At 47.8% G+C, this 27,345-nt stretch overlaps 1 protein-coding gene across 2 annotated transcripts in view; it reads right to left on the reverse strand.

Annotated features, from left to right (window-relative positions):
• LOC140201612 (probable methyltransferase TARBP1) overlaps positions 1 to 4,970 on the reverse strand; it is a 398,438-nt gene extending 393,468 nt beyond the window's left edge. For both annotated transcript variants that reach the window (XM_072265981.1, XM_072265979.1), the window contains exon 1: positions 4,087 to 4,970. In XM_072265981.1, the coding sequence (XP_072122082.1) occupies positions 4,087 to 4,942 (856 nt within the window). In that variant the 5' untranslated portion in view covers positions 4,943 to 4,970. The remainder of the gene's footprint in view (positions 1 to 4,086) is intronic.
• Between the last annotated feature and the right edge of the window lie 22,375 nt (positions 4,971 to 27,345).

Genomic DNA, 27,345 nt, shown 5'->3' on the forward strand with positions numbered 1-27,345 from the left:
CCGTGTGGGTTTTCTCTTGATGTTACAGTATTCCAAAGACATATGGATTGGTCACATGGTTGTAATTGGGCAGCATGGATTTAGTAGGCCAGAAGGGCCTGTTACCATGGTGTATTTCTAAACACCAAAAAAAATCTGCTACAATACATATTTCCTTGTCTGCTGAAACCATAGTTCACAAGATGTTTACTCCCAGATATGTTCGATGTTCTATAACACAGCATGAGCAGTTTCAAGCTCCTGGGCATTAGCATCAACTATCCTGAGCTTAACACAACCACGAAGAAGGCATGCCAGTGACTCTACTTCATTAGGAATTTGAGATTTGGCAGTGAAATCTCTTGCAAATTTCCACAAATCTACAGTACAGTAGAAAGCACTGTACTGATTGCATCACTGCCTGGTACAGAGGCCCCAATATGTAGTTTGAAAGATGCTTCAGAGGGTTGTACACTCAGCTAACTTGATCACGGGCACTACTCTTCCCACCATCGAGGACGTCCTCAAGGCAGTAACATCCATCACAATGGACTCTCACTGTCCAGGACATGACCTTCACTCATTCCTAAAATCAGTTCCCTTTGCAATCTCAACCCCACATCTTGGCTACTATTTGGAGGCCCATAATGTTTTTTTTAATCCTTGCAGTTTCTTCACTCCACCCACAGATTTGACATTCCCTGACCCTTTGTCACCTCTTTCTAACGATGTAATTCCATCTCTTACCAACAGAGCCACACCACCGCCTAAGCCTTCCTGCCTGTCCTTTCAATACAAGGTGTATCTTTTGATGTTAAGCTCCCAACGATGACCTTTCAGCCACGACTCATTAATGCCCACGATGTCATACCGATCAATCTCTAATTGTGCCACAAGTTCGTCCACCTTATTCCGAATGCTACACGCATCCAAATACAGCACTTTCAGTCCTGTATTCTTCACCCTTTTGAATTTTACCTCTGTGGCAGAGCTTCACTCTGCTTTGTCTGCAGTTATACCCAATCATTGACTTGTCCTTATTTACATCCATATTACATCATCTACTCGTAAACCTGCTGGCTCATCCTCAGCTCTATCATACTGGTTCCCATCCCCCTGCCATTTCAGTTTAAACCACTCCCAAGAGCTCTAGTAAACCTGCCTGCAAGAATATTGGTCCCCCTCAGATTCATATGCAACCCGTCCCTTTTGTACAGGTCCCACCTGCCCCAGAAGGGGTCCCAATGATCCAGAAATCCATATCCCTGCCCCACTTCTTTAGCCATGCATTTATCTGCCACCTCATTCTATTTCTATACTCACTGCCGTGTGGCACAGGCAGCAATCACAAGATTACTACCCTTGAGATCCTGTTTCTCAGCTTCCTTCTTAACTCCTTGTATTCTGTTTTCAGGACCTCCTCCCTCTTTCTACCCATGTCGATGGTACCAATATGTACCACGACTTCTGGCTGCTTACTCTCCCTTTTCAGGATATTGTGGACATGTTTAGAAACATCACAGATCCTGACACTTTGGAGGCAAACTACCATCCGTGTTTCTTTTTTGCAGCCACAGAATCACCTGTCTGTCCCTCTGACTATAGAGTGAGTCCCCTATTACTGCTGCCATCCTCTTTAGTTCCCTACCCTTCTGAGCCACAGGGGCACACGCAGTGTCAGAGGCACAGCTGCTGTTGCTTCCCCCAGGAAGGTCTAAGACCAGAGGGAACAGCGTCAGAATAGAGGGGCATCCTTTTAGAACAGAGAGGAGGAGGAACTTATTTAATCTCCACAGGCAGCTATGGAGCCCAAGCATTTATGTATATTTAAGACAAAGGTTGATAGATTCTTGATTGGTAAAGGCATGAAGGGGAAGGGGAGAAGGGAGTGAAAGGGAAATGAATCAGCCATGATGAAATGGCAGAGAAGACTCAATGGGCCAAATGGCCTAATTCTGCTCCTATATCTTATAGCCTTTTGGCCTAACATTTGGAAAGTTAAAATTGACTACAACAACCTTATGTTTCTTGCAACAGTCTGTGTTCTCTCTACAAATTTGTTCCTCTAATCCCCACGGATTGTTGGGTGATCTGTTATATAGTCCTATTATCACGGTCATACCTCTTTTATTCCTCAGTCTTACCCATAGAGCCTCGCTAAATGAGTTCTCCAATCTGTCCTGGCTGAGCACTGCCCTGACAATTTCCCTGATTTATAATGCCACCCCTCCCCATTTAATCCCTCCCACCCTGTTGTAATGTAAAATAGCAAAGCCCTGGAGTATTGAGCTGCCAGCCCTGCCACCAACTCTCACTCATGGCTACGACATCATAATCCCACGTGCTGATCCATGCCCTGAGTTTATCTGCCTTGCCTTTCCTGCAGTACACATTCTGCAGGACATTAGCCACACCATACTTCGTCTGAGGTCTTAACAACATGTCTTCACAACCTCTGCACGATCTGTAGTGGCACTCTAGTTTAAACATCCCCGTGCAGCATGAGCAAACCTTCACACTGGGATATTAGACCCGTCCAGTTCATGTGCAAACAGTCACTTCTCTACAACTCACACCTTCCCTGGAAAAGAGCACAACGATCCAAAAAAAAAACTTCTGCTCTCCCTCCTACACCAATTCCTTAGCCACGTGTTAAACTGTATAATTTTTCTGGCCTCACTAGCATGTGGCACAGGAGCAATCCTGAGATCACAACCCTGCAGGTCCTGCCCTTTAAATTAGCACCCAACTCCCTAAGCCGAACCTCGTCATTCTTCCTACTCATGTCATTGGCACTACAGAGACCACGACCTCTAGCTGCTCACAATCCCACTTAAGAATGCCAAGTTCTCAATCCAAGATGCCTTGGCACCTCATTCTCATTCGGGAATCTTGTTTTTATCCATAGAATTTCCTTTCTCTTCCCCTAACTAACGAATCCTCCATCACCACAGCTCGGCTCTTCTCCCACCTTCCCTTCTGAGTCACTGAGTCCCAGGAACTCAAACACTGACTTTCCTCTGCTAGGTCTTTCCCACCCTCCCCACCAGAATCATTCCAGAATCTAGTGATTCTTGAAAAATCACCATCTCCATAATCTCATTAACTAACTCCTTCAGAACCATTCGATTCTGTTGTACGTGACTTATCTACTTTCAATATATACCCAGATATTAAGAGATCAAGGAAAACAGGATGATTGGAAAAATAATGTCAGGACAGCTTAAACATGACTTTGATGAATGGTGAGGCTTGGAAGTCCACTTGCCCTCGGCCTACTCAAATTTCTTATGTTTTTATAGATGGCTGGCAATATAGTTCAAGTTTATTGTCAGACAAATATACCGCCAAACCACAGTATGCATAACACACAACACACAAAACACAATTAACAGAAAAATATATTCCAGAAGACTGACATAAGGTGCATTTACAACACAAGTTAAAATATATATAGTGTAAGACGACTGGTGTTTCATTGGTAATGAGACCTGGGAAAGAAGCTGTTTCTCAACCCAACAGTCCCTGTCCTAATGTTACAGTACCTCCTGCCTAATGGTGGCCGGGGGTTGGTTTCAAAGATATTGTGGGATGGATGTGAGAGAAGGATCATGGGTCTGCATCACTCGTGATAAATATCTTGGAACAGTAAGATATAGTCAATCCTGCCACAAAGGCAACCCGTGAATTACAAAATTCCCAACAAAAACTTAGAGGATTTTGCAAATGCCAGTACACTTAATGCTTGAATAGCTTCCTTCCACGTCATTCCTGAACAACTAACAGAGAGAGATTTCCCCTTCTGCATATCTGCTCTTAAACAGCTACTACACAGTGAACTATGAGAGGAACATCTCACGCTTATCCTCATAGTAAAGTGCAAACTGCCATCCTTTCAATAACTCCGGCTCCCTGTAAAACACCACCATGGATCCAGTTTTAAGTTACATCCAGCGCCTCACACAACTCAGCATATCAATAACCATTAGAGAAAGGCGATTCCCGAATTCCATTAAATTGAACAACATCCACAATGTGTACAAATAGCATAGGCTGCGTTAATAAAATTGTTACTCTTAACAAAGGATGAACTAATCATTAAAATACCGTGTTCATTCTGAAATTCCAAGGCGAAGTCTCTTTCCAGTGCCCCAAAAACATCCACAGCCCTTTTCAACAGATACAAAGCTCTCTTGCGAGTCGTGTTATCCGTGTCTACCAGTCCTGCCTGCAACACTTTCCAAAATTCAATGCACGTCCGGAGGTCGAGATTACCGGCCGGCGAGAGCGAAGTGAGCAGCAACAGGAGTCTGGAAACGTTGCTGGGGCACTCCCATCGTCTCACGCCGTCCCAGATATCCCCCATAGACACCATCTTCTGCTCCAGGAGGGTTGAGATGAGCCGGGTGGCCACCCTGGCCGCCACGTTGTCCTCGCCGACCCTCACAGTGGTCAGGGCGAGAGGCAGTAGCTCTCCATTGTCCGGCTCCCGCTTCAACACGAGAGGCCACAGCTTCACTAGCATCTCGACAACGACGTGAATGTCGGAGTACTCAGTGCCCGGGGAGGAGGAGGAAGAGGCGGCGGCCCCGCTCCGCTGCTCGGTGTAAATCCGCAACTCCCGTAAACAAGAGGCAACCTCCTGCTGCAGTAGCTCAGGCGGAGCTAGCCGATAGCAGGTCAGCAGTAAGCGGCAGACCGCGAGACCAAGTCGGCGGTCGGCCGGCTCCTCCAGACGTACGATCCGCAGCAGCGGCAAGCACCGTTCCTCGGCAAGTCCCCGCAGGTGCTGCCACTCCAGCCCGATGCTTCGGGCTTCCAGCTCCTCCAGAAGGAGGCGCAGAGTCTCCACCCGGCCAACGTCCAGTTCCGCCTCCCAGCACCACCGGCACAACTCGGGCAGCATCATCGTCGGTTCGTGGCCGAGGCGCAGCAGTAAGTCCGCCACCAGCCGCGGCTCCATGGTTACTAGGAAAGAAACTACCCGGACCGAAAGGACCGCCGGTACGAGGGTCACACTCTCAAACGTCCGGCGGAAACGCTTTCGCTTCTAGCCGCAGGCGCGAACAAACTAAAACACGGCAGCTGCCGGAAACCCTGAATAAACAGAGAGCTGTTGCAGTTTATTGACAGCATCCAGATGACATAGAAACATAGAAAATAGGTGCAGGAGTAGGCCATTCGGTCCTTCGAGCCTGCACCGCCATTTATTATGATCATGGCTGATCATCCAACTCAGAACCCCGCCCCAGCCTTCCCTCCATACCCCCTGACCCCCGTAGCCACAAGGGCCATATCTAACTCCCTCTTAAATATAGCCAATGAACTGGCCTCAACTGTTTCCTGTGGCAGAGAATTCCACAGATTCACCACTCTCTGTGTGAAGAAGTTTTTCCTAATCTCGGTCCTAAAAGGCTTCCCCTCTATCCTCAAACTGTGACCCCTTGTTCTGGACTTCCCCAACATCGGGAACAATCTTCCTGCATCTAGCCTGTCCAATCCCTTTAGGATCTTATACGTTTCAATCAGATCCCCCCTCAATCTTCTAAATTCCAACGAGTACAAGCCCAGTTCATCCAGTCTTTCTTCATATGAAAGTCCTGCCATCCCAGGAATCAATCTGGTGAACCTTCTTTGTACTCCCTCTATGGCAAGGATGTCTTTCCTCAGATTAGGGGACCAAAACTGCACACAATACTCCAGGTGTGGTCTCACCAAGGCCTTCTACAACTGCAGTAGTACCTCCCTGCTCCTGTACTCGAATCCTCTCGCTATAAATGCCAGCATACCATTCGCCTTTTTCTCCGCCTGCTGTACCTGCATGCCCACTTTCAATGACTGGTGTATAATGACACCCAGGTCTCGTTGCATCTCCCCTTCTCCTAATCGGCCACCATTCAGATCAGAATCTGTTTTCCTATTTTTGCCACCAAAGTGGATAACTTCACATTTATCCACATTAAATTGCATCTGCCATGAATTTGCCCACTCACCCAACCTATCCAAGTCACCCTGCATCCTCTTAGCATCCTCCTCACAGCTAACACTGCCACCCAGCTTCGTGTCATCCGCAAACTTGGAGATGCTGCATTTAATTCCCTCATCCAAGTCATTAATATATATTGTAAACAACTGGGGTCCCAGCACTGAGCCTTGCGGTACCCCACTAGTCACCACCTGCCATTCTGAAAAGGTCCCGTTTATTCCCACTCTTTGCTTCCTGTCTGCTAACCAATTCTCCACCCACACCAATACCTTATCCCCAATACCGTGTGCTTTAAGTTTGCACACTAATCTCCTGTGTGGGACCTTGTCAAAAGCCTTTTGAAAATCCAAATATACCACATTCACTGGTTCTCCCCTATCCACTCTACTAGTTACATCCTCAAAAAATTCTATGAGATTCGTCAGACATGATTTTCCTTTCACAAATCCATGCTGACTTTGTCCGATCATTTCACCGCTTTCCAAATGTGCTGTTATCACATCCTTGATAACTGACTCCAGCAGTTTCCCCACCACCGACGTTAGGCTAACCGGTCTATAATTCCGGTTCTATAGGTTTATATAGGTTTCTCTCTCCCTCCTTTTTTAAAAAGTGGAGTTACATTAGCCACCCTCCAATCCTCAGGAACTAGTCCAGAATCTAATGAGTTTTGAAAAATTATCACTAATGCATCCACTATTTCTTGGGCTACTTCCTTAAGCACTCTAGGATGCAGACCATCTGGCCCTGGGGATTTATCTGCCTTCAATCCCTTCAATTTACCTAACACCACTTCCCTACTAACATATATTTCGCTCAGTTCCTCCATCTCACTGGACCCTCTGTCCCCTACTATTTCTGGAAGATTATTTATGTCCTCCTTAGTGAAGACAGAACCAAAGTAATTATTCAATTGGTCTGCCATGTCCTTGCTCCCCATAATCAATTCACCTGTTTCTGTCTGCAGGGGACTTACATTTGTCTTTACCAGTCTTTTCCTTTTTACATATCTATAAAAGCTTTTACAGTCCGTTTTTATGTTACCTGCCAGTTTTCTCTCATAATCTTTTTTCCCCTTCCTAATTAAGCCCTTTGTCCTCCTCTGTGCTGAACTCTGAATTTCTCCCAGTCCTCAGGTGAGCCACTTTCTCTGGCTAATTTGTATGCTTCTTCTTTGGAATTGATACTATCCCTAATTTCTCTTGTCAGCCACGGGTGCACTACCTTCCTTGATTTATTCTTTTGCCAAACTGGGATGAACAATTGTTGTAGTTCATCCATGCAACCTTTAAATGCTTGCCATTGCATATCCACCGTCAATCCTTTAAGTGTCATTTGCCAGTCTATCTTAGCTAATTCACGTCTCATACCTTCAAAGTTACCCCTCTTTAAGTTCAGAACCTTTGTTTCTGAATTAACTATGTCACTCTCCATCTTAATGAAGAATTCCACCATATTATGGTCACTCTTACCCAAGAGGCCTCTCATGACAAGATTGCTAATTAACCCTTCCTCATTGCTCAAAACCCAGTCCAGAATAGCCTGCTCTCTAGTTGGTTCCTCGACATGTTGGTTCAAAAAACCATCCCGCATACATTCCAAGAAATCCTCTTCCTCAGCACCTTTACTAATTTGGTTCACCCAATCTACATGTAGATTGAAGTCGCCCATTATAACTGCTGTTCCTTTATTGCACACATTTGTAATTTCCTGTTTAATACCATCTCCGACCTCACTACTACTGTTAGGTGGCCTGTACACAACTCCCACCAGCGTCTTCTGCCCCTTAGTGTTACGCAGCTCTACCCATATCGATTCTACATCTTCCCGGCTTATGTCCTTCCTTTCTATTGCGTTAATCTCTTCTTTAACCAGCAACGCCACCCCACCTCCCCTTCCTTCATGTCTATCCCTCCTGAATATTGAATATCCCTGAACGTTGAGCTCCCATCCCTGGTCACCCTGGAGCCATGTCTCTGTGATCCCAACTATATAATAATCATTAATAACAATCTGCACTTTCAATTCATCCACCTTATTACGAATGCTCCTTGCATTGACACACAAAGCCTTCAGGCGCTCTTTTACAACTCTCTTAGCCCTTATACAATTATGCTGAAAAGTGGTCCTTTTTAATGCTTGCCCTGGATTTGTCGGCCTGCCACTTTTACTTTTCTCCTTAGTACTTTTTGCTTCTACCCTCACTTTACACCCCTCTATCTCTCTGCACTGGTTCCCATCCCCCTGTTGTGAACTAACCTCCTCACGCCTAGCCTCTTTAATTTGATTCCCACCCCCCAACCATTCTAGTTTAAAGTCACCTCAGTAGCCCCCGCTAATCTCCCTGCTAGGATATTGGTCCCCCTAGGATTCACGTGTAACCCGTCCTTTTTGTACAGGTCACGCCTGTGCCAAAAGAGGTCCCAATGATCCAAAAACTTGAATCCCTGCCCCCTGCTCCAATCCCTCAGCCACGCATTTATCCTCCACCTCATCGCATTCCTACTCTCACTGTCGCGTGGCACAGGCAGTAATCCCAAGATTACTACCTTTGCGGTCCTTTTTCTCAACTCCCTTCCTAGCTCCCTATATTCTCCTTTCAGGACCTCATCCCTTTTCCTACCTATGTCATTGGTACCTATATGTACCACGACCTCTGGCTCCTCACCCTCCCACTTCAGGATATCTTGGACACGATCAGAAATATCCCGGACCCTGGCACCAGGGAGGCAAACTACCATCCGGGTCTCTGGACTGCGTCCACAGAATCGCCTATCTGACCCCCTTACTATCGAGTCCCCTATAACAACTGCCCTCCTCTTCCTTGCCCTACCCTTCTGAGCTACAGGGCCAGACTCTGTGCCGGAGGCACGGCCACTGTCGCTTCCCCCGGGTAAGCTGTCCCCCCCCAACAGTACTCAAACAGGAGTACCTGTTGTTAAGGGGCACAGCCACCGGGGTACTCTCTATTACCTGACTTTTCCCCTTCCCCCTCCTAACCGTGACCCACTTGTCTGCCTCCCGTGGCCCCGCGTGACCACCTGCCTGCAACTCCTCTCTATCACCTCCTCACTCTCCCTGACCAGACGAAGGTCATCGAGCTGCAGCTCCAGTTCCGTAACGCGGTCCCTTAGGAGCTGCATCTCGATGCACTTGGCGCAGATGTAGACGTCCTAAGACATAGGAGCGGAATTAGGCCAACCGTGTCTGCTCCATTAAACCTGATTTATTCTGCCTTTCAATCCCATTCTCCTGCCTACTCCCTGTAATCTTTGACGTCCTAGCAAATTAAAAACCTATAAATCTCCACTTTAAATATACCCAATGACTTGGCATCCACAACTGTGAATTCCACAGATTCACCACCCTCCAGCTAAAGAAATTCCTCCTCATCTCTTCAAACTGGACGTCCCTCCATTCGGCAGCATTGCACTCTCATCCTAGACTCAGCCACAATAGGAAATATCCTTCCCATTTCAACTCTATTCAGACTTTTCAACATTTACTTGGTTTCAATGGAGCCCTCCTTATTCTTCTAAACTCCAGCAAATACAGGCCCAGAGCCAACAAACAGTCCTCATAAGTATGGGATAGGAAACTATATTTTCAATTCAGTGCTTCTGACCCAGTTGTGGTTCCTCAGGCTACAAAAACAAGGTAAAAAGAATAAACACAAGTGATTCTGCAGATAACACATATAAAAGTTGCTGGTGAACGCAGCAGGCCAGGCAGCATCGCTAGGAAGAGGTACAGTCGACGTTTTGGGCCGAGACCCTTCGTCAGGACTAACTGAAAGAAGAGCTAGTAAGAGATTTGAAAGTGGGAGGGGGAGGGGGAGATCTGAAACTACAGGAGGGGGAGGGATGGAGCCAAGAGCTGGACACTTGATTGGCAAAAGGGATATGAGAGGATCATGGGACAGGAGGCCTAGGGAGAAAGAAAGGGGGGGAAGCCCAGAGGATGGGCAAGGGGTATAGTCAGAGGGACAGAGGGAGAAAAAGGAGAGAGAGAAAGAATGTGTGTATATAAATAAATAACAGATGGGGTACAAGGGGGAGGTGGGGCATTAGCGGAAGTTAGAGAAGTCAATGTTCATGCCATCAGATTGGAGGTTACCCAGACGGAATATAAGGTGTTGTTCCTCCAACCTGAGTGTGGCTTCATCTTTACAGTAGAGGAGGCCGTGGATAGACATAACAGAATGGGAATGGGACGTAGAATTAAAATGTGTGGCCACTGGGAGATCCTGCTTTCTCTGGCGGACAGAGCGTAGGTGTTCAGCAAAACAATCTCCCAGTCTGCGTCGGGTCTCGCCAATATATAGAAGGCCGCATCGGGAGCACCGGACGCAGTATATCACCCCAGCCGACTCACAGGTGAAGTGTCACCTGACCTGGAAGGACTGTCTGGGGCCCTGAATGGTAGTGAGGGAGGAAGTGTAAGGGTATGTGTAGCAATTGTTCCGCTTACAAGGATAAGTGCCAGGAGGGAAATGGTGGGGAGGGATGGGGGGGACGAATGGACAAGGGAGTCGCGTAGGGAGCGATCCCTGCGGAAAGCAGAGGTGGGGGGAAGGAAAGATGTGCTTAGTGGTGGGATCCCGTTGGAGGTGGCGGAAGTTAGGGAGAATTAGTCATAGTCATACTTTACTGATCCTGAGGGAAATTGGTTTTCGTTACAGTTGCACCATAAATAATTAAATAGTAATATGTACATTATGCCAGGAAATAAGTCCAGGACCAGCCGATTGGCTCACGGTGTCTGACCCTCCAAGGGAGGAGTTGTAAAGTTTGACGGCCACGGGCATGAATGACTTACTATGACGCTTAGTGTTGCATCTCGGTGGAATGAGTCTCCGGCTGAATGTACTCCTGTGCCCAACCAGTCCATTATGTAATGGATGGAAGACATTGTCCAAGATGGCATGCAACTTGGACAGCATCCTCTTTTCAGAAACCACCGTCAGAGAGTCCAGTTCCATCCCCACAATATCAATGGCCTTACGAATGAGTTTGTTGATTCTGTTGGTGTCTGCCACCCTTAGCCTGCTGCCCCAGCACACAACAGCAAACATGATAGCATTGGCCACCACAAACTCGTAGAACATCGTCCGACAGATGTTAAAGGACCTCAGTCTCCTCAGGAAATAGAGATGGCTCTGACCCTTCTTGTAGACAGCCTCAGTGTTCTTTGACCAGTCCAGTTTACTGTCAATTCGTATCCCCAGGTATTTGTAATCCTCCACCATGTCCACACTGACCTCCAGGATGGAAACAGAGGTCACTGGTGCCTCAGGTCTACCACCAGCTCCTTAGTATTTTTCACATTAAGCTGCATATTATATGTTGGACCCGGAGGCTGGTGGGGTGGTAGGTGAGGACAAAGGGAATCCTATTCCTAGTGGGGTGGCGGGAGGATGGAGTGAGAGCAGATGTGCATGAAATGGGGGAGATGCATTTGAGAGCAGAGTTGATGGTGGAGGAAGGGAAGCCCCTTTCTTTAAAAAAGGAAGACATCTCCTTCGTCCTGGAATGAAAAGCCTCATCCTGAAAGTAGATGCGGCAGAGACGGAGGAATTGCGAGAAGGGGATGGCATTTGTGCACTGGACATGTTTATGAGATTATTGGCGCCTTTTATTTGTTTTCCTTTTCTTTCTCTGCTAACCCCATACTTAAATATAAAACCTTAATCGTTTAACTGCACATTGTGGACTGAATGTTATTTCGGGGTATTGATGTTACACAGGGCACTGAACACGCAGCATCTGCCCAAACAAGAGTGCTAAAGTTTGGCCGGGTAGGGGGTGCCACCCCCGAGATCATGCTACTAGGCAAAGCGAGTCTTACAATGTGGGGTTGCTCGTCCAGGTTATGGATTTTTGTAGGGTGCTGCATGTTCGCCCTGTTTAAATCAGTGCTGGTGTGTCTCTGTGGGATTGCGGTTGGACATGTGTGCCTCTGTGGGATTGGGGTTAGTAACGGGCTGAGTGGGGTGGATCTTCGTATCTTGGATGAATTGTTAATTCGATTTTTGGGTATGGTTAAAGCTGATGGCGAGTTTGAAAGCGTAGCGCAAAAAGTTGATAAAATGGTGAGCTCAGACCTTGCTTTAGCGCGGGCTAGCGCTGACAGCACGCAGGTGGGATTGGCAGTGTCTATTGGTGCCCCGGGTGAGGCGGGACCAGGCTGTCCATACTGTCAGGAGGGAGAGGGAAGAGTGGTCGGAGTTGGAATGTCTAATCAGTCCTAATCCCCTAGTGGAGAGTGAGAATTCTGGGGCAGTGTCCGCCTTTGTTTCTCTGGCAGATGCGGCACTAAGGTGGTGCTAGCTGGTGCTATAGCCCCAGCAGAAATTACAATAGCACCACCAAGAAATTAACTGAAGTTTCACATACAAATTGCAGCTGCTTTGCTTTCTCTGTATAGTTTTGAATACAGCTTGTTTCTCCAGTTGATCTAGTGAAACAGCACCCTCAATTACCATAGCACCCACACAGCAATAAAGTTATCTGTGCTGGTCTAAGGTCAGATCCACTCTACACTTCTGCTTATTCGTTCGTTGTCAATGTCTTGCCATTGCTGTCCTCAGATCAGTTAAGCTGATCTAAGGTCACTTCAGATGGTGATGTCACTCTCTCTCACTCATGTGAGAGATTGATAGTATACATACATTGTGCAGGATCCAGGCGCAGATCCATGGTCTCGCAAGACTAACGGATGCTACACACACAAGCTAGCATGGACCTGGCTTGTGCATTATTTTGGCCGGTGTGAAAAATGGATCGATTTTTAGTGAGAAAACGACCTCATCCAGAGGAATCAGTGGTGTCTCCACCTGAGCCTGTCTTAATTGAAAGTGACATGCAGAAAGAAGTAAGTAGGGATGAGGACGACAGCAGTTCATCAAAGGAGTGTGAGGGCAAAGTAGAGGAACAAGAAATGGAGCGGGATTCGGAAGAGAACATGGATGAAGCTGCTCTTTGTGCTAGTGGGAACACTGTTAGCGATGTTAGCCAGCAGACTACGGAAGGACTCCATATGCCAACATTGAAAAAGTACCCCTCGCTGCTCGCAACAGGTTGGCAATCAGCAAAGGAGTTTTATTCGTGGCTGGTTTGACTGACTGGAATATTTGATCACGAAAGATACTACATTCTACTTTGCATGCAGGCATATCCTGTGTGGAGGACATGGGTTCTATTCTGAGTCTACCTTCACTGTCACCGGTTACCACAACTGGCGGAAAGCTACAACAGCTTTCAAAACCCACTATGTAAGTGCAGCTCAGAAGTTTGCTATGGAGGCATGGGCTGAATTCAGATTGAGAAAACAAGACGGTTCAAGATCGGGAAATATGCTTGACAGAGGACATGCAAAGATTGCCCAAGAAAATCGTGAGTATATGAGAGCAATGGTTGAGTCTCTACACTATACTGCGTGTCAAGGCACTGCCCAGCAAGGACACCGGCAGGATGATGGATCTGGCAATAGGGGAAACTTCTTTGAGTTGCTCAGTGTAACTAAGCAGTTTGATAAGACTGTAGCTAAAAAAAATACCATCCTGGAAATGCAAAAAACACCCATCACGATATCCAAAATGAAATTATGGGTATGATGGCAGATATGGTCAGACATCAAATAAATTCAGAAATCAAGGAGGCTGGACATTTTGCCATCATGGTGGATGAAAGTAAAGACTTGAGTAAAAAGGAGCAAATATCAGTGGTGGTGCGGTATTTGAATAACGAAACAGTGCTTGAAGAATTCTTGCACTTCACTCCAGCAGAAGGGTTGGATGCAGAGTCGTTTCTTAAAAGCATTGAACAGACACTCGCTCAGTGTGTTATTGATAAGAACGCGTGTTTAAGTCAGTGTTATGACGGGGCAGCAGTGATGTCCAGGTGCAATAACGGGGTACAAGAAGGGTTCAGGAAAGAGGTCCCGCAGGCATTATATATACACTGCCATGCTCACAGACTTAACCTTGTTTCAGTGGATGTTGTGAGCAATGTACCACAAGCGGGTGAGTTTTTTGAAACTGTGCAGCTGCTTTACAACTTCTTTTCAAACTCTGTTGCCCACAATCTTTTCATGAAGAAACAGGGAGAACTGGAATCAACAGCACAGCCCATGGAGTTGAAGAAATTGTCAGATACACGCTGGGCATGGCAGTATACAGCTTTGTGGGCTATAAGGAAATTACTCCCTGCCATTCTAGCTACACTACAGGATATTATGGGTCAACCAAATGCACGGAGGAAAACAGAGACCAGAGCTGTAAATGGACTGATTATGAGCAGTTTGCTTTACTTCTCACGCTGTTTGAGGATTTATTACGAGTCACCAAGTTCATGTCAGACCAGCTACAATCTCCCAGTTTGGAGCTTTCATCCACTGTAGATGGGGTGCACCAGCCACCCCACCGCCTGAATGATTTTGTTGTTGAGGCCCAAACTTAACGCACACCGGTCACATCCTCTGATGACCTTCGCAAGCACTGTTTCTATCCGGTTATAGACAGACTTCCGACTGAAATGAAAAGACAGTTCTCAATTGAGACGGGGGGTGTTCTGACTGGAGTCTCAGCATTGAGTCCCAAACGCAAGTTCTTCCTAGACAAGAATTGTCTTTGGCCAATGGCCCAATACTATGGAGTGACTGAAGTGAACCTGACTGCAGAGCTACATCAGGTTCGGCGTCTGCTGGAAACAAAACCAGAGAGTGAAGACAGAGAGTGAATGACAGAGTGGAATTTCTAGATCTAATGAGACCCTACCGCGATGCATTTATAGATTTATACAAACTAATCTGCATATCACTGACTCTACCTGTGACATCTGCCTCATTCAAACGGAGTTTCTCTTGCCTCAGACGCCTCACAAACAACCTGAGGAATAGCAGCAGCGATGCTTGGAACAGCAACTTGGCCCTTTTGGCCATAAACAGCCGGAGGACCAAAGCACTTGACATTCAGAAAATCATTGATGCTTTCGCCACCAATCACAGCAACAGACGGATTGTGCTTCTCTGAAAACATCAATGGTGAGTGCAGTTGATATTTTAAAAATTTGGGTCAAGACTAATGCTGATTATTATTATTATTATTTTGTGTTGGATACCCCATAGTCTTTATGTTTCCTGCAAATCCTAAAATATTACATTTACTGCTATTAAGCCTACTGGTTTTGCTTAGACTTCCAAGTGGCGATTCTGTTGATTTTTGTTTTAAATTCAGTAGCCGAATTAATTGAGGTGTTGCATGGTCAGAGTACGATTTGTCCAACTCCTGGTAAAGCCTTGCATCTGTTGTTTGCCTTATTGGACTTTAATAACAGTGTATCTTTTGGCATTGCCTGTCTACGTAATGCGAATAGCAGTGGACATTGTGGGTTAGAGTTGTGTTTTTCAGTTGAACTCATGTATTTGACGCTGATTGTGGGATTGGTGCGTGATTCATATGGTGCACTTTGGGTCGGATGCTCTGCTGGTTTGTTTATTTATGCTCTGTGTAGCCCGGGTTGTCTCCGATGCTGTTGACACTGTCACAGTTCACTTCTATATTAGATCTATAAATTGCTATTGCTTGTGAATCAACAGAGGCATTTATAGTAGGCACATAATGCTTGAAACTGACTTTTGAACGCCACGCATCTGGCCTTGCGAATACCCATTACCATACAGTACATCTCTCAGCCCTACTGTAGCACCAGCAAGAAAAAATCTCTGGCGAATAGATGTTCCCGCTATGGCCTTTGGAATAATGCCCACCCCTGAAGGGGCAGAGGCATATGAGACATGGGTGGAACGGATCTCTCAGTTGTTAGATGAGTGGCAGTGCTTGGTTGAGGGAAAGCGACAGGAATTGATTGAAAGTTTGAGTGGGCAGGCTGCTGAGGATGTTAGAACTGTCAGGTTCAATTACCCCATAGTGACAGCTGCCAGTTATCTGAAAGCGGAGGAAAATGTATTTGGTTCGACTGGAAGTTCGACTGGTATTTGGTTCTCAATACAGACCCTGGGGGGCTTTCCATACCTGTGTCAGGAGATTGGGGAAAAGCTTTCAGTGTATCTTCTCTGGCTAGGGGGGCAGCTAAATTGCTTGCAGTGCCAGGGGGATCAGTTGTTCAGCTGATCAGAAAGGTGTCGGGAAACTTAATGGAGGCCCTTTGGGGGAACGGCTTGGGGTCTCTGGGGGAACACATTCCCAGTAATGTACCAAAGAACTCCAGGAGGAAAAAGACCCTATTTCTGAGGGCTTAGAGGGACCATGCCCCCGTGTGTCGTTACAGATGGAGGGAAGCTATGCTAAGGCCATCCTCGACACTGAGGCACAGGTCAAGTTGCTGTACAGTTTGTCTTACAACCAGTATTTAAAGCATTTACCCTTGACACCATTTTGGGCACTGGAAATTTGGAATATCAGTGCTGGGGATTATCCAGAACACTATTATTGGTCAGTGAAACTGGAGTTCTCGGAGGCCAAGGTGGGGGTGGCTGAGGTTCGTGAATCGTTAGTGCTGATGTGTCCGTACACTGTTGAGATGGGCAGCAATTCGATTCTGGAGAGAACCAACCAGTGGTGAGGCTGGTGAGGAGGCGCATGGGGGCCTGCCAGGAGGTGGGTGAGAGCTGTTTGGGGGCATTGTCTGTGCACCCAGTGTTTCGAGCTGCTTGTGAGGACGTGTGTAGCAGCATTGGGCTGGTACTGAATTTAAACAAGAGCCGATGGTGGTTCAGCTCAGGGGAAGTATCTGAGGGTGAGATCCTCTTAGTGGACGCTCCGAAGTACCATGGGGAGGGGGGAGTTGACCAATGAAGACACCTCGGTGACAGAGGGGTCGCGGTGACTGGCCCCTGTAGATGTGGAGGACGCAGGCAGCATGTGTGTGGGTTATAGGACCCTGAACAGGTGCATCGTATCTGACCAGTACACGGTCCCGAGGGTCGAAGATGTGCTGGTCTGTCTGAGTGTTGTGACGTGGTTTAATGTGTGGGATCTGAGGAGTGGATGTTGCCAGATCCCGATGAGTGAGGCTGACAAGGAGAAGATGGCCGATATAAGTCCCCTGGGATTCTTCCAGTCCAAAAAGGTGCCCCAGGGCATATCCGGAGCCCTTGCAACTTTCCAGTGGGGCATGACGAAGACGGTGGGGGATGTGGAATTGTTTGGAGTTTTGGTGTATTTGGATCTGCCTCGGAAAAATATGAAGCAAGGCCATTGTAGGAGCGGCTGAGAACTAGAGTTAAAGCTTTCTCTGGACACGTGCCGGGTCTGGCGAAGGTCGCAGCTCGTGAGTGACTGTCTCTACGGAATCAAGTTTGAAGTGAAGATGGAGAGATAGAATTCCCAGCAGAGAATGGAGAAAGTGATCCAGAACCGGTTGGAAGACTTGCAAGTAAGGTCTACTGTTTGGGGAGCAATGTCACTGTTTGTACCTGGATTGGGTTTTTGTGTCTGCAGGAAGGGTTAAGGGTTGGCAAGTCATGAGGACAAGACTAAATTTGGTGGGGGGACAGTGTAAGGGTTTCTTCTTTTATGTTACTGCTAAGGTGAATAAAATGGCTTCTCTGTACTGTTAACTGCTGAAGAAGTGGTTCTCTATAGCAGCATGTTTGGGTTATAATTAGTGATAACGGGATTTGTATTCATTTGTTAACCAAATGGAATAGATGTTATTCTTTCTGTCTGTGTGAAAGTTGTAAGTTTGCACGGGCTTAGGAGAGAAGGCATGAGGAGGATGAAGAGAGAAGACATGGCTTGAGCAGACGGTTGCCAGACCCACTGGGCCTGGGCTTGGGCAGGGGCCCAGGGGTTGATGACGAGCGAAGGAAGATCAGCGAAAGGGAATCTGTGAGCTCCAACGTTGTGCCCTGGACATGTTTATGAGATTATTGGCACCTTTTATTTGTTTTCCTTTTCTTTGGTTTCTCTACTAACTCCATACGTAAATATAAAATCTTAATCGTTTAACCGCACATTGTGGACTGAATGTTATTTCGGGGTACTGATGTTACACAGGGGACACAACACGCAGCATTCACCCAAACAAGAGTGCTAAAGTTTGGCCGGGTAGGGGGTGCCACCCCCGAGATCATGCCACCAGGCGAGCGAGTCTTACATGTACAGTGGCTCCCCCATACCAGACAGTGATGCAGCCATTTAGAATGCTATCCACAATACATCTGTAGAAATTTGCGAGAGTCTTTGGTGACTTACCAAGTCTCCTCAAACTCCTCAGGAATATAGGAGATAGTATGAACAAAAAAAAGAATAAATTATTACAGTCACAGAGAAAGTGCACTGCCAGCAGTCAATAAGTTGCAAGTCCATACGAGATAGACAGTGTGGTCAAGGGTCCCAGATAACCACGTCTGCACCAAGTGCTCTGAGCACGTGTCAAGAGAATGTGTCAAGGAAACGGAGCTGCAGCTCGATGACCTTCACTTCATATGGGAGACTGAGATATGGGAGACTGAGGAAGTGATAGATAGGACCTACAGGGAGTTAGTCACCCCTGTATTGTAGGAGGCAAGTAACTGGGTGACTGTCAGGAGAAGGAAGGGAAAGTGGCAGCCAGTACCCCTGTGGTTGTTCCCCTCAGTGATATGTATCTCACTATGGATACCATTGAGAGGAACAACCTATCAGGGGGAGCCACAGTGACAGAGTCTCCAGCACTGTGGCTCAGAAGAGAAGAGAGGTGAAGAGGACTGCAGTAATGACAGGAGATTCCATCGTTAGAGAAATACAGAAAAAATTCCCCAACTGCTTCACTACCAGGAGGCCAAATGCCAGAAAAAGCTTGTGAACCCTTTGCAATTACCCAGTTTTCTGCATGAGTCACGCATAAAATGTGGTCTGATATTCATTTAAGTCACAATAATCGGCAACCAAATACTGCTTAAAATTATAACACCAAACAATTGTACTTTTCATCAATACTGAGTACACCATTTAAACAATCACAGTTTAGGTTCAAAAAAGTATGTGAACCTCTGGGGTAATGCCTTCTACAAAAGCTATTTGGAGTCAGGTGTTCCCATCAATTGAATAGAACTGAACTGAATTTATTACTTACATCTTTCATATACATGAGGAGTAAAAATCTTTATGTTACGTCTCCATCGGAATGTGCAATGTGCAATTTACAGTAATTTATAATAAATATTATGTACAATGGGGCAGTCAATATAACATAGAAATACAATTGTATCAGCATGAATTAATCAGTCTGATGGCATGGTGGAATCTGTCCTGGAACCTGTTAGTCCTGGCTTTTATGCTGCGGTACCGTTTCCCGGAGGGTAGCAGCTGGAACAGTTGTGGTTGGAGTGCCTCGGGTCCCCACTGATCCTTTGGGCCTTTTTTTACATACCTGTCTCTGTAAATGTTCTGAATAGTGGGAAGTTCACATCTACAGATGCACTGGGCTGTCCGCACCACTCTCTGCAGAGTCCTGCGATTGAGTTCCCATACCAGGCAGTGATGCAGCCAGTCAGGATTTTCTCAATTGTGCCCCTGTAGAAAGTTCTTAGGGTTTGGGGGCCCATACCAAACCTCTTCAACCGTCTGAGGTGAAAGAGGCGCTGTTGTGCCTTTTTCACCACACAGCCAATATGTTGTAAGGGGTTTCTTCTTTTATGTTACTGTTTAGGCTAATAAAAATGGCTTCTTTGTTATCAGACATCCCACCCTGCAAAAACTCATTTCAGGGAGGTAGCACCACCATTTCAGGCAGGTAGCACCCCCACCTGCCGCAACCCGATATCCCCACTCCACCACGGTTGACCTCCAAGGGTGTATGTAATACTTTGTTTAGCAATTTTGTCTAATCTGTAAACCAAGTTGGGTATATGCAGAAAATGTGACACTAAAATATGTACTTATATTATATTATCATGTTTATTCTATTACAACTTTAAGCAAGTCTGCAGGGAGTTTGGCCTCATCAAGTAGGGCATCAATAGCGTAGCTCCTTAGCAGCCAGCCAGCTAGTTTAAATAACGTTAGCTATGCTAATGAACGAATGACACCTGTTAAACACAGCTCAACATGTCTTTTACAATTTAACCCACCGTGGGCAATAGAGAAGTCACTGTTGCAAACAGTGCAGCAAGCAACCCTGTCATTATTTTTGAGGTCGACTGTAAAGCCCGCCCACAGAGAAAACTGATAGGTCTACTTAGCAGGGGTCGGCAATCATTTTTGCACCACAGACTGGCTTAATATTGACAATATTCTTGCGGATCAGCAGACCGGCGGCGGGGGTGTTAATCACAACCAGAATATAGGTGATAAGTCAATCACATCATAAGATTTTAAGTGACGTTTAGATATTAAACACACAGCACATATTTTCCCCGTATGAACATATAAAATCATTGCAACGCACCAATATCGCTGAATCAGTGGGAGCTCTGGGCTTGTTTTCCTGCAATAACACGGTCCTATCGAGGGGTGATGGGAGACAGCGATACTCAAAGGGGGGTTCCTTATATCCAGTCTATTCCGCAATTTAGTTTTCCTTGCATTCATTGCAGAAAACTCCGCTTCACAAAGATATGTTGGAAATGGAAGCAACGTTTTCAGTGCTTCCGTGGCTGTCTCAGGCTATTCAGCCTTGTCTTTGATCCAGAATGCCAGCACAGATGTTAGTCAAGCAGACATTTCAGCCCACCGTCATTTGCAAGCTCGAGGAGTTGATCTTTTTCCCGCGCTGACGTGGATGATTCACCGGGGACATTCACAAATGGGTCACGGATCCATTCCTTTGCACATCTCGGGTCACTGATGACCTCACGTGCATTATGTATTCCCAGTATGTGACAGGGAATGGGGAAAGGTGCAGCTGACTCATATCATTTCCTCGTGGCCCGGTGGTTGGGGACCACTCTTAGCACGAAGAGAGACCAATCAGAATGCTCGCTCTCCCTCTCAAAAAAAATCTATTTCCAGGATATTGTATATAATTTCCGGGCATCAGGGAGCCACTATCGATATGTGGGAGACTCCCGGAACTTCCGGGAGAGGTGGGATGATAGAATAAAATGGCTACTTTGTTATGTTAACTGCTGAGAAAGTGATTCTCTCTCTTGCAGCTTGTTTGGGTTATAAAGAGAATTGTATTCATTTGCTAACCAATTGGGATAGATGTTATTCTTTCTTGTGTGTCTGTAAGCTATTGTTTTGCGGGCTTTGAGGGAGAAGGCACGATGGGGACAGAGAGGGGAGGCGCGATGCTGTGACCCTGGGTGGCGGGACGGTCATCAGGCGGGAGTCCGAGGCCCAGGGTCTTCGGCGAGGAGAGGAGACGAAGACAGACTCGTGTGGAGTGTCTGGTCGACCACCGTGGTTGGTCCCAGGCGGTGGGTCAAGGAGGTCGGAGGGGATTGAATGGTGGAAAGAGGACTCCGTTAGTTGAGCTCCAACTGTGTGCATGAAGTGGTTGAACTTTGATAAGTTTGGCACCTTTTACTTTCCTTTTATATTTTATCTCTAGTAACTACGTAGTTCCAGTAAGATCTATAAAGTGTAAACATTTAATCGCATATGGTGTATTGTCTTTTATTTGACGGGTTGGGGTACATCACACAGCATCCACATAAACATGATTATTCAGTTGGCAGGGCCGAAGGCTGCTCCCCCTAGACGAAAGCGAGTTGAGCAAGCCTTAGGCTTACCAGGGGGCTACATGTACAGACCATATGAGAGCCTCAGTGATGTTTAGGCCGAGGAACTTAAGGCCGTCCACCCTTTCAACCCCAGATCCATTGATGTCAATAGGGGTTAACCTGTCTCCATTCCTCCTGTAATCCACAACCAGCTCCTTTGTTTTTGCGACATTGAGGAAGAGATTGTTTTCTTGACACCACTGCGTCAGGGTGATGACTTCTTCTCTGTGGGCTGCCTCATTATTATTTGAGATTAGGTCAATCAGTACAGTGTCATTGGCAAATTTAATTAGTAGGTTAGAGCTGTGGGTGGTGACACAGTCACGGGTATACAGGGAGTAAAGGAGGGGGCTTAGGATACAGCCCTGAGGGGCTCCTGTATTGAGAGTCAGAGGGGTGGAGATGAGGAAACCTATTCATACTACCTGCTGGCAATCTGACAGGAAGTCCAGGATCCAGCTACACAAGGCAGGGTGAAGGCCGAGATCTTTGAGCTTCTTGTTGAGCCTGGATGGAACTATGGTGTTGAATGTTGAACGGAAGTCCAAGAACAGCATTCTCACATAAGCATCCTTCTTCGGATACGTAAGGACGGTGTGTAGAGCAATGGCTATTGCATCATCTGTCAATTGGTTGTGTCGGTAGGCAAATTGTAGGGCGTCCAGTTTGGGTGGTAGCAAGCTGCAGGTGTAGTCCTTGACCAACCTCTCAAAGCATTTGCTTATTATTGAGATGAGATGAGATGAGACTGGAGGTGTGGGTTGTAGAGGTGCCCTGCCCTACAAAAAAAAGACACAAATTCAGATTACTGACAGCCTGCTCTTCTCAAGGAAGATCAAAACAAATTTCAGAGGATCTCAGAAGAAGAACTGTAGAGATGCATGAATCAGGAGGAAGCTACAAAAACATTTCTAAAGACCTGATTGTCCATCAGTCCACAGTAAGAGAAGTTGTCTACAAATGGAGGAAATTCAGGACTGTTACTACTTTCCCTAGACATAGGACCATAAGACATAGAGCAGAATTAGGCCACTCAGCCCATCAAATCTGTTCTACAATTCCATCATGGCTGATCCCAGATCCACTCAACCCCATACACCTGCCTTCTCACCATATCCTTTGATGCCCTGCATGATCAGGAAATGATCAAATTCAGCTTTAAATATTTCCATGGATTTGTCCTCCATCGCAGTCTGTGGCAAAGCATTCCACAGATTCACTACTCTCAGGCTGACATAAAGACTTTGTCATAGTCCGGTCCGTGAAGTCTGTGTTCCGGTTCACGGTCCGGTCCATGGCTCCATTTTCTGGGGTTTCTGGTTTTCCCCAGTTTCTGTTGTGGGCACATGTTTCTCGTTTTGGGGCTGAGACATAAATACCGCTACAAACCAGGAATTCCCTGCTGGACTGTCCTGTTCCCCTGTCTTTTACCCCCTCACCTGACACTCTGCCTGGATACCTCGCCTGACTCTCTGCCTGCTCACCTAGTCTGGATACCCCGCCTGTATCGCTGAAGTCTTACTGTCAGAGCAAGACCAGAGCCTTGCTAGGTCAAGATAAGGAACTGTCTTTTGTTGTGTGGAATTGTCTCTCTGTGTCCACGCCTTTGCTAGATAGGTCCGGCCATTTGCTGCTACCTAGTGTTGGGATCTGTCTCTGTGTCCACACCTTTGCTAGGTGGGTCCGGCCGTTTGCCGCCACCTAGTTTTGGGATCTGTCTCTGTGCCCACGCCTTTGCTAGGTGGGTCCGACTGTTTGCCGCCACCTTGTGTTGGGATCTGTCTCTTCATGTTCAGTGTTCTGTGTATGAGTCCTGGCCCTATGTCCTGTTCCCAAGGAAGGGTCCTGGCTCTGTGTTATGTGTGTGAGTGCCGGCCCTATGTCCTGTTCCCAAGGAGGGGTCCTGGTTCTGTGTTATGTGTGTGAGTCCCGGCCCTACGTCCTGTTCCCAAGGAGGGGTCCCGGCTCTGTGTTCTGTGCTCCTGTCCCTTCTAGTCCAAGGCTCCGTGCTCCTGAAGGCCCTCTTCCAGTCTGTGCCCAGTCCAGTTCTATCTGAGTCTTGTCCATGTGCCTTTACCTGTCCTTGCATCTCGCCCTACCTAGGAGTTCCACACCCAAGCCATGTCCAATCCTATAGCCTTGTCTTGTCCTCACCTAGTTCTGGAGTCTGAGTCCAAGTCAAGTCCCAGGTTCTGGGTCCTTGCCCAGTCTCTGGCTCGGAGTCCATACCCAAGCCTTGAAGTGCCCAAGACTCAAGACCCAAGACCCCAGCCTGCAGCCTCAAGACCCAAGACCCCAGCCTGTAGCCTCAAGACTAAGACTCTAGCCTGTCTCCAAGCTCAAGCCTCAAGACCCCAGTCTTCAGTCCTGCAGTCATGTCATGTCCATGCCTGGTTCTGGGGCCCGAGTCTGAGGCAAGACCCAGGTTCTGGGTCCTTGTTCAGTCTCTGGCTTGGGGTCCAAGCCTGAGTCTGCGTTCTTGTCTCTGCTCCTTGTCTGTATCCTGTCACGTCTCTACTCTAGTCAAGTCCTGTTCTTTGTACTTTAGTGTCTGTGTCTTGCATTTGAGTCCGCTATCAATGCCCCCCTCCCCATTGTGACAGAACAGCCCAGCCAGACTTGGACCCAGCGACACAGACACTGTCATTTTACTCTCACCTTCCTGGTTCTCTCCTGTTCAATGCCCCCCTCCACCCACCTGTGTCGTCCATATTTTGGAAAAGCCTTTTGGGTCGCCAGGAGGCTCTCATAGGGGGCGGGGGGGGGGGGGTACTGTCATAGTCCGGTCCGTGAAGTCCGTGTTCCGGTTCACAATCCAGTCCATGGTTCCTTGTTCTGGGGTTTCTGGTTTTCCCCAGTTTCTGTTGTGGGCACATGTTTCTCGTTTTGGGGCTGAGACATAAATACCTAAGCAAACCAGGGATTCCCTGCTGGTCTGTCTTGTTCCCCTCCCTGTCTTTTCCCCCCTCACCTGACTCTCTGCCTGCTCACCTAGCCTGTATCGCTGAAGTCTTAATGCCAGAGCAAGACCGGAGCCTTGTTAGGTCAAGATAAGGAACTGTCTTTTGTTGTGTGGAATTGTCTCTCTGTGTCCACGCCTTCGCTAGGTAGGTCCGGCCGCTTGTCCCTACCTAGTGTTGGGATCTGTCTCTGTGTCCACACCTTTGCTAGGTGGGTCCGACTGTTTGCTGCCAACTAGTGTTGGGATCTGTCTCTGTGCACATGCCTTTGCTCGGTGGGTCCAGCCGTTTGCCGCCACCTTGTGTTGGAATCCGTCTCTTCACGTTCAGTGTTCTGTGTATGAGTCCCAGCTCTATGTCCTGTTGCCAAGGAGGGGTCCCAGCTCTGTGTTATGTGCGTGAGTCCTGGCCCTATGTCCTGTTCCCAAAGAGGGGTCCCAGCTCTGTGTTATGTGCGTGAGTCCCAGCCCTATGTCCTGTTTCCATGGAGAGGTCCAGGCTCTGTGTTCCGTGCTCCTGTCTCTTCTAGTCCGAGGGTCCGTGATCCTGAAGGCCCTCGTCCAGTCTGTGCCTAGTACAGTCCTATCCGAGTCCTGTCCATGTGCTTTTCCACACCCAAGCCATGTCCAGTCCTGTAGTCTCGTCTTGTCCTTGCCTAGTTCTGGAGTCCGAGCCCAAGTCAAGTCCCAGGTTCTGGGTCCTTGCCCAGTCTCTGGCTTGGAGTCCATACCCAAGCCTCAAAGTACCCGAGACTCAAGACCCAAGACCCAAGACCAAGACTCCAGCCTGCAGCCTCAAGACCCAAGAACAAGACCCCAGCCTGCAGCCTCAAGACCCAAGAACAAGACCCCAGCCTACAGCCTCAAGACCCAAGAACAAGACCCCAGCCTGCAGCCTCAAGACCCAAGACCAAAACCCCAGCCTGCAGCCTTGACCCAAGACCAAGACACCAGCCTGCAGCCTCAAGACCCAAGAACAAGACCCCAGCATGCAGCCTCAAGACCCAAGACCAAGACCCCAGCCTGCAGCCTCAAGACCCAAGATCAAGACCCCAGCCTGTCTCCAAACTCAAGCCCCAAGACCAGGACCCCAGCCTGTCTCCAAGCTCAAGCCCCAAGACCAAGACCCCAGCCTGTCTCCAAGCTCAAGCCCCAAGACCAAGACCCCAGCCTGTCTCCAAGCTCAAGCCCCAAGACCAAGACCCCAGCCTGTCTCCAAGCTCAAGCCCCAAGACCAAGACCCCAGCCTGTCTCCAAGCTCAAGCCCCAAGACCAAGACCCCAGCCTGTCTCCAAGCTCAAGCCCCAAGACCAAGACCCCAGCCTGTCTCCAAGCTCAAGCCCCAAGACCAAGACCCCAGCCTGTCTCCAAGCTAAAGCCCCAAGACCAAGACCCCAGCCTGTCTCCAAGCTCAAGCCCCAAGACCAAGACCCCAGCCTGTCTCCAAGCTCAAGCCCCAAGACCAAGACCCCAGCCTGTCTCCAAGCTAAAGCCCCAAGACCAAGACCCCAGCCTGTCTCCAAGCTCAAGCCCAAGACCAAGACCCCAGCCTGTCTCCAAGCTCAAGCCCCAAGACCAAGACCCCAGCCTGTCTCCAAGCTCAAGCCCAAGACCAAGACCCCAGCCTGTCTCCAAGCTCAAGCCCCAAGACCAAGAGCCCAGCCTGTTTCCAAGCTCAAGCCCCAAGACCAAGACCCCAGCCTGTCTCCAAGCTCAAGCCCAAGACCAAGACCCCAGCCTGTCTCCAAGCTCAAGCCCCAAGACCCCAGCCTGTCTCCAAGCTCAAGCCCAAGACCAAGACCCCAGCCTGTCTCCAAGCTCAAGCCCCAAGACCAAGAGCCCAGCCTGTTTCCAAGCTCAAGCCCCAAGACCAAGACCCCAGCCTGTCTCCAAGCTCAAGCCCAAGACCAAGACCCCAGCCTTGCCTCCAAGCTCAAGCCTCAAGAACAAGACCTCAGGCTTGTCTCCAAGCCTCAAATCTCAAGACCTAGACCCCAGGCTTGTCTCCAAGCCTCAAGCCTCAAGACCCCAGCCAACAGTCCTACAGTCATGTCATGTCCATTCCTGGGTCTGGGGCCCGAGCCTGAGGCAAGACACAGGTTCTGGGTCCTTGTCCAGTCTCTGGCTCGGGGTCCAAGTCTTAGTCTGCGTTCCTGTCCCTGCTCCTTGTTTGTATCCTGTCACGTCCCTACTCTAGTCAAGTCCTGTTCTTTGTACTTCAGTGTCTGTGTCTTGCATTTGGGTCCACTATCAATGCCCCCCATTGTGATAGACTTGGCCTCCACACCTGCCTGTGGCAAAGAATTCCACAGATTCACCACTCTCTCGCTAAAGAAATTCCTCCTCATCTCCATTCTAAAAGGACGCCCCTGTATTTTGAGGCTGTGTCCTCTGGTCTTACACTCTCCCACTATAGGAAACATCCTCCACAGCCACTCTATCAATGCCTTTCACTATTCAATAGGTTTCAATGAGATCACCCCTCATTCATCTAAATTCCAGTGAATACAGGCCAGAGCCATCAAACGCTCTTCATATGATACGCTGTTTAATCCTGGAATCATTTTCATGAATCTCCTTTGAACCTTTCCAGTTTCAGCACATCCTTTCCAAGATCCTTTGTAAGAATCTTTCCTGTAATACCAGGGGCTCGTAGTTTGTTAAGCAGCCTCATGAGTTGGAGCTCAAATCTTCCAAAAGCCATTGTATCTAATGTGCTCACAGTGCCAACTCCTATTCAACGATCCCT

The sequence above is a fragment of the Mobula birostris genome, chromosome 8 (genome assembly GCF_030028105.1).
Source record: "Mobula birostris isolate sMobBir1 chromosome 8, sMobBir1.hap1, whole genome shotgun sequence".
Taxonomy (NCBI): Eukaryota; Metazoa; Chordata; class Chondrichthyes; order Myliobatiformes; family Myliobatidae; genus Mobula; species Mobula birostris.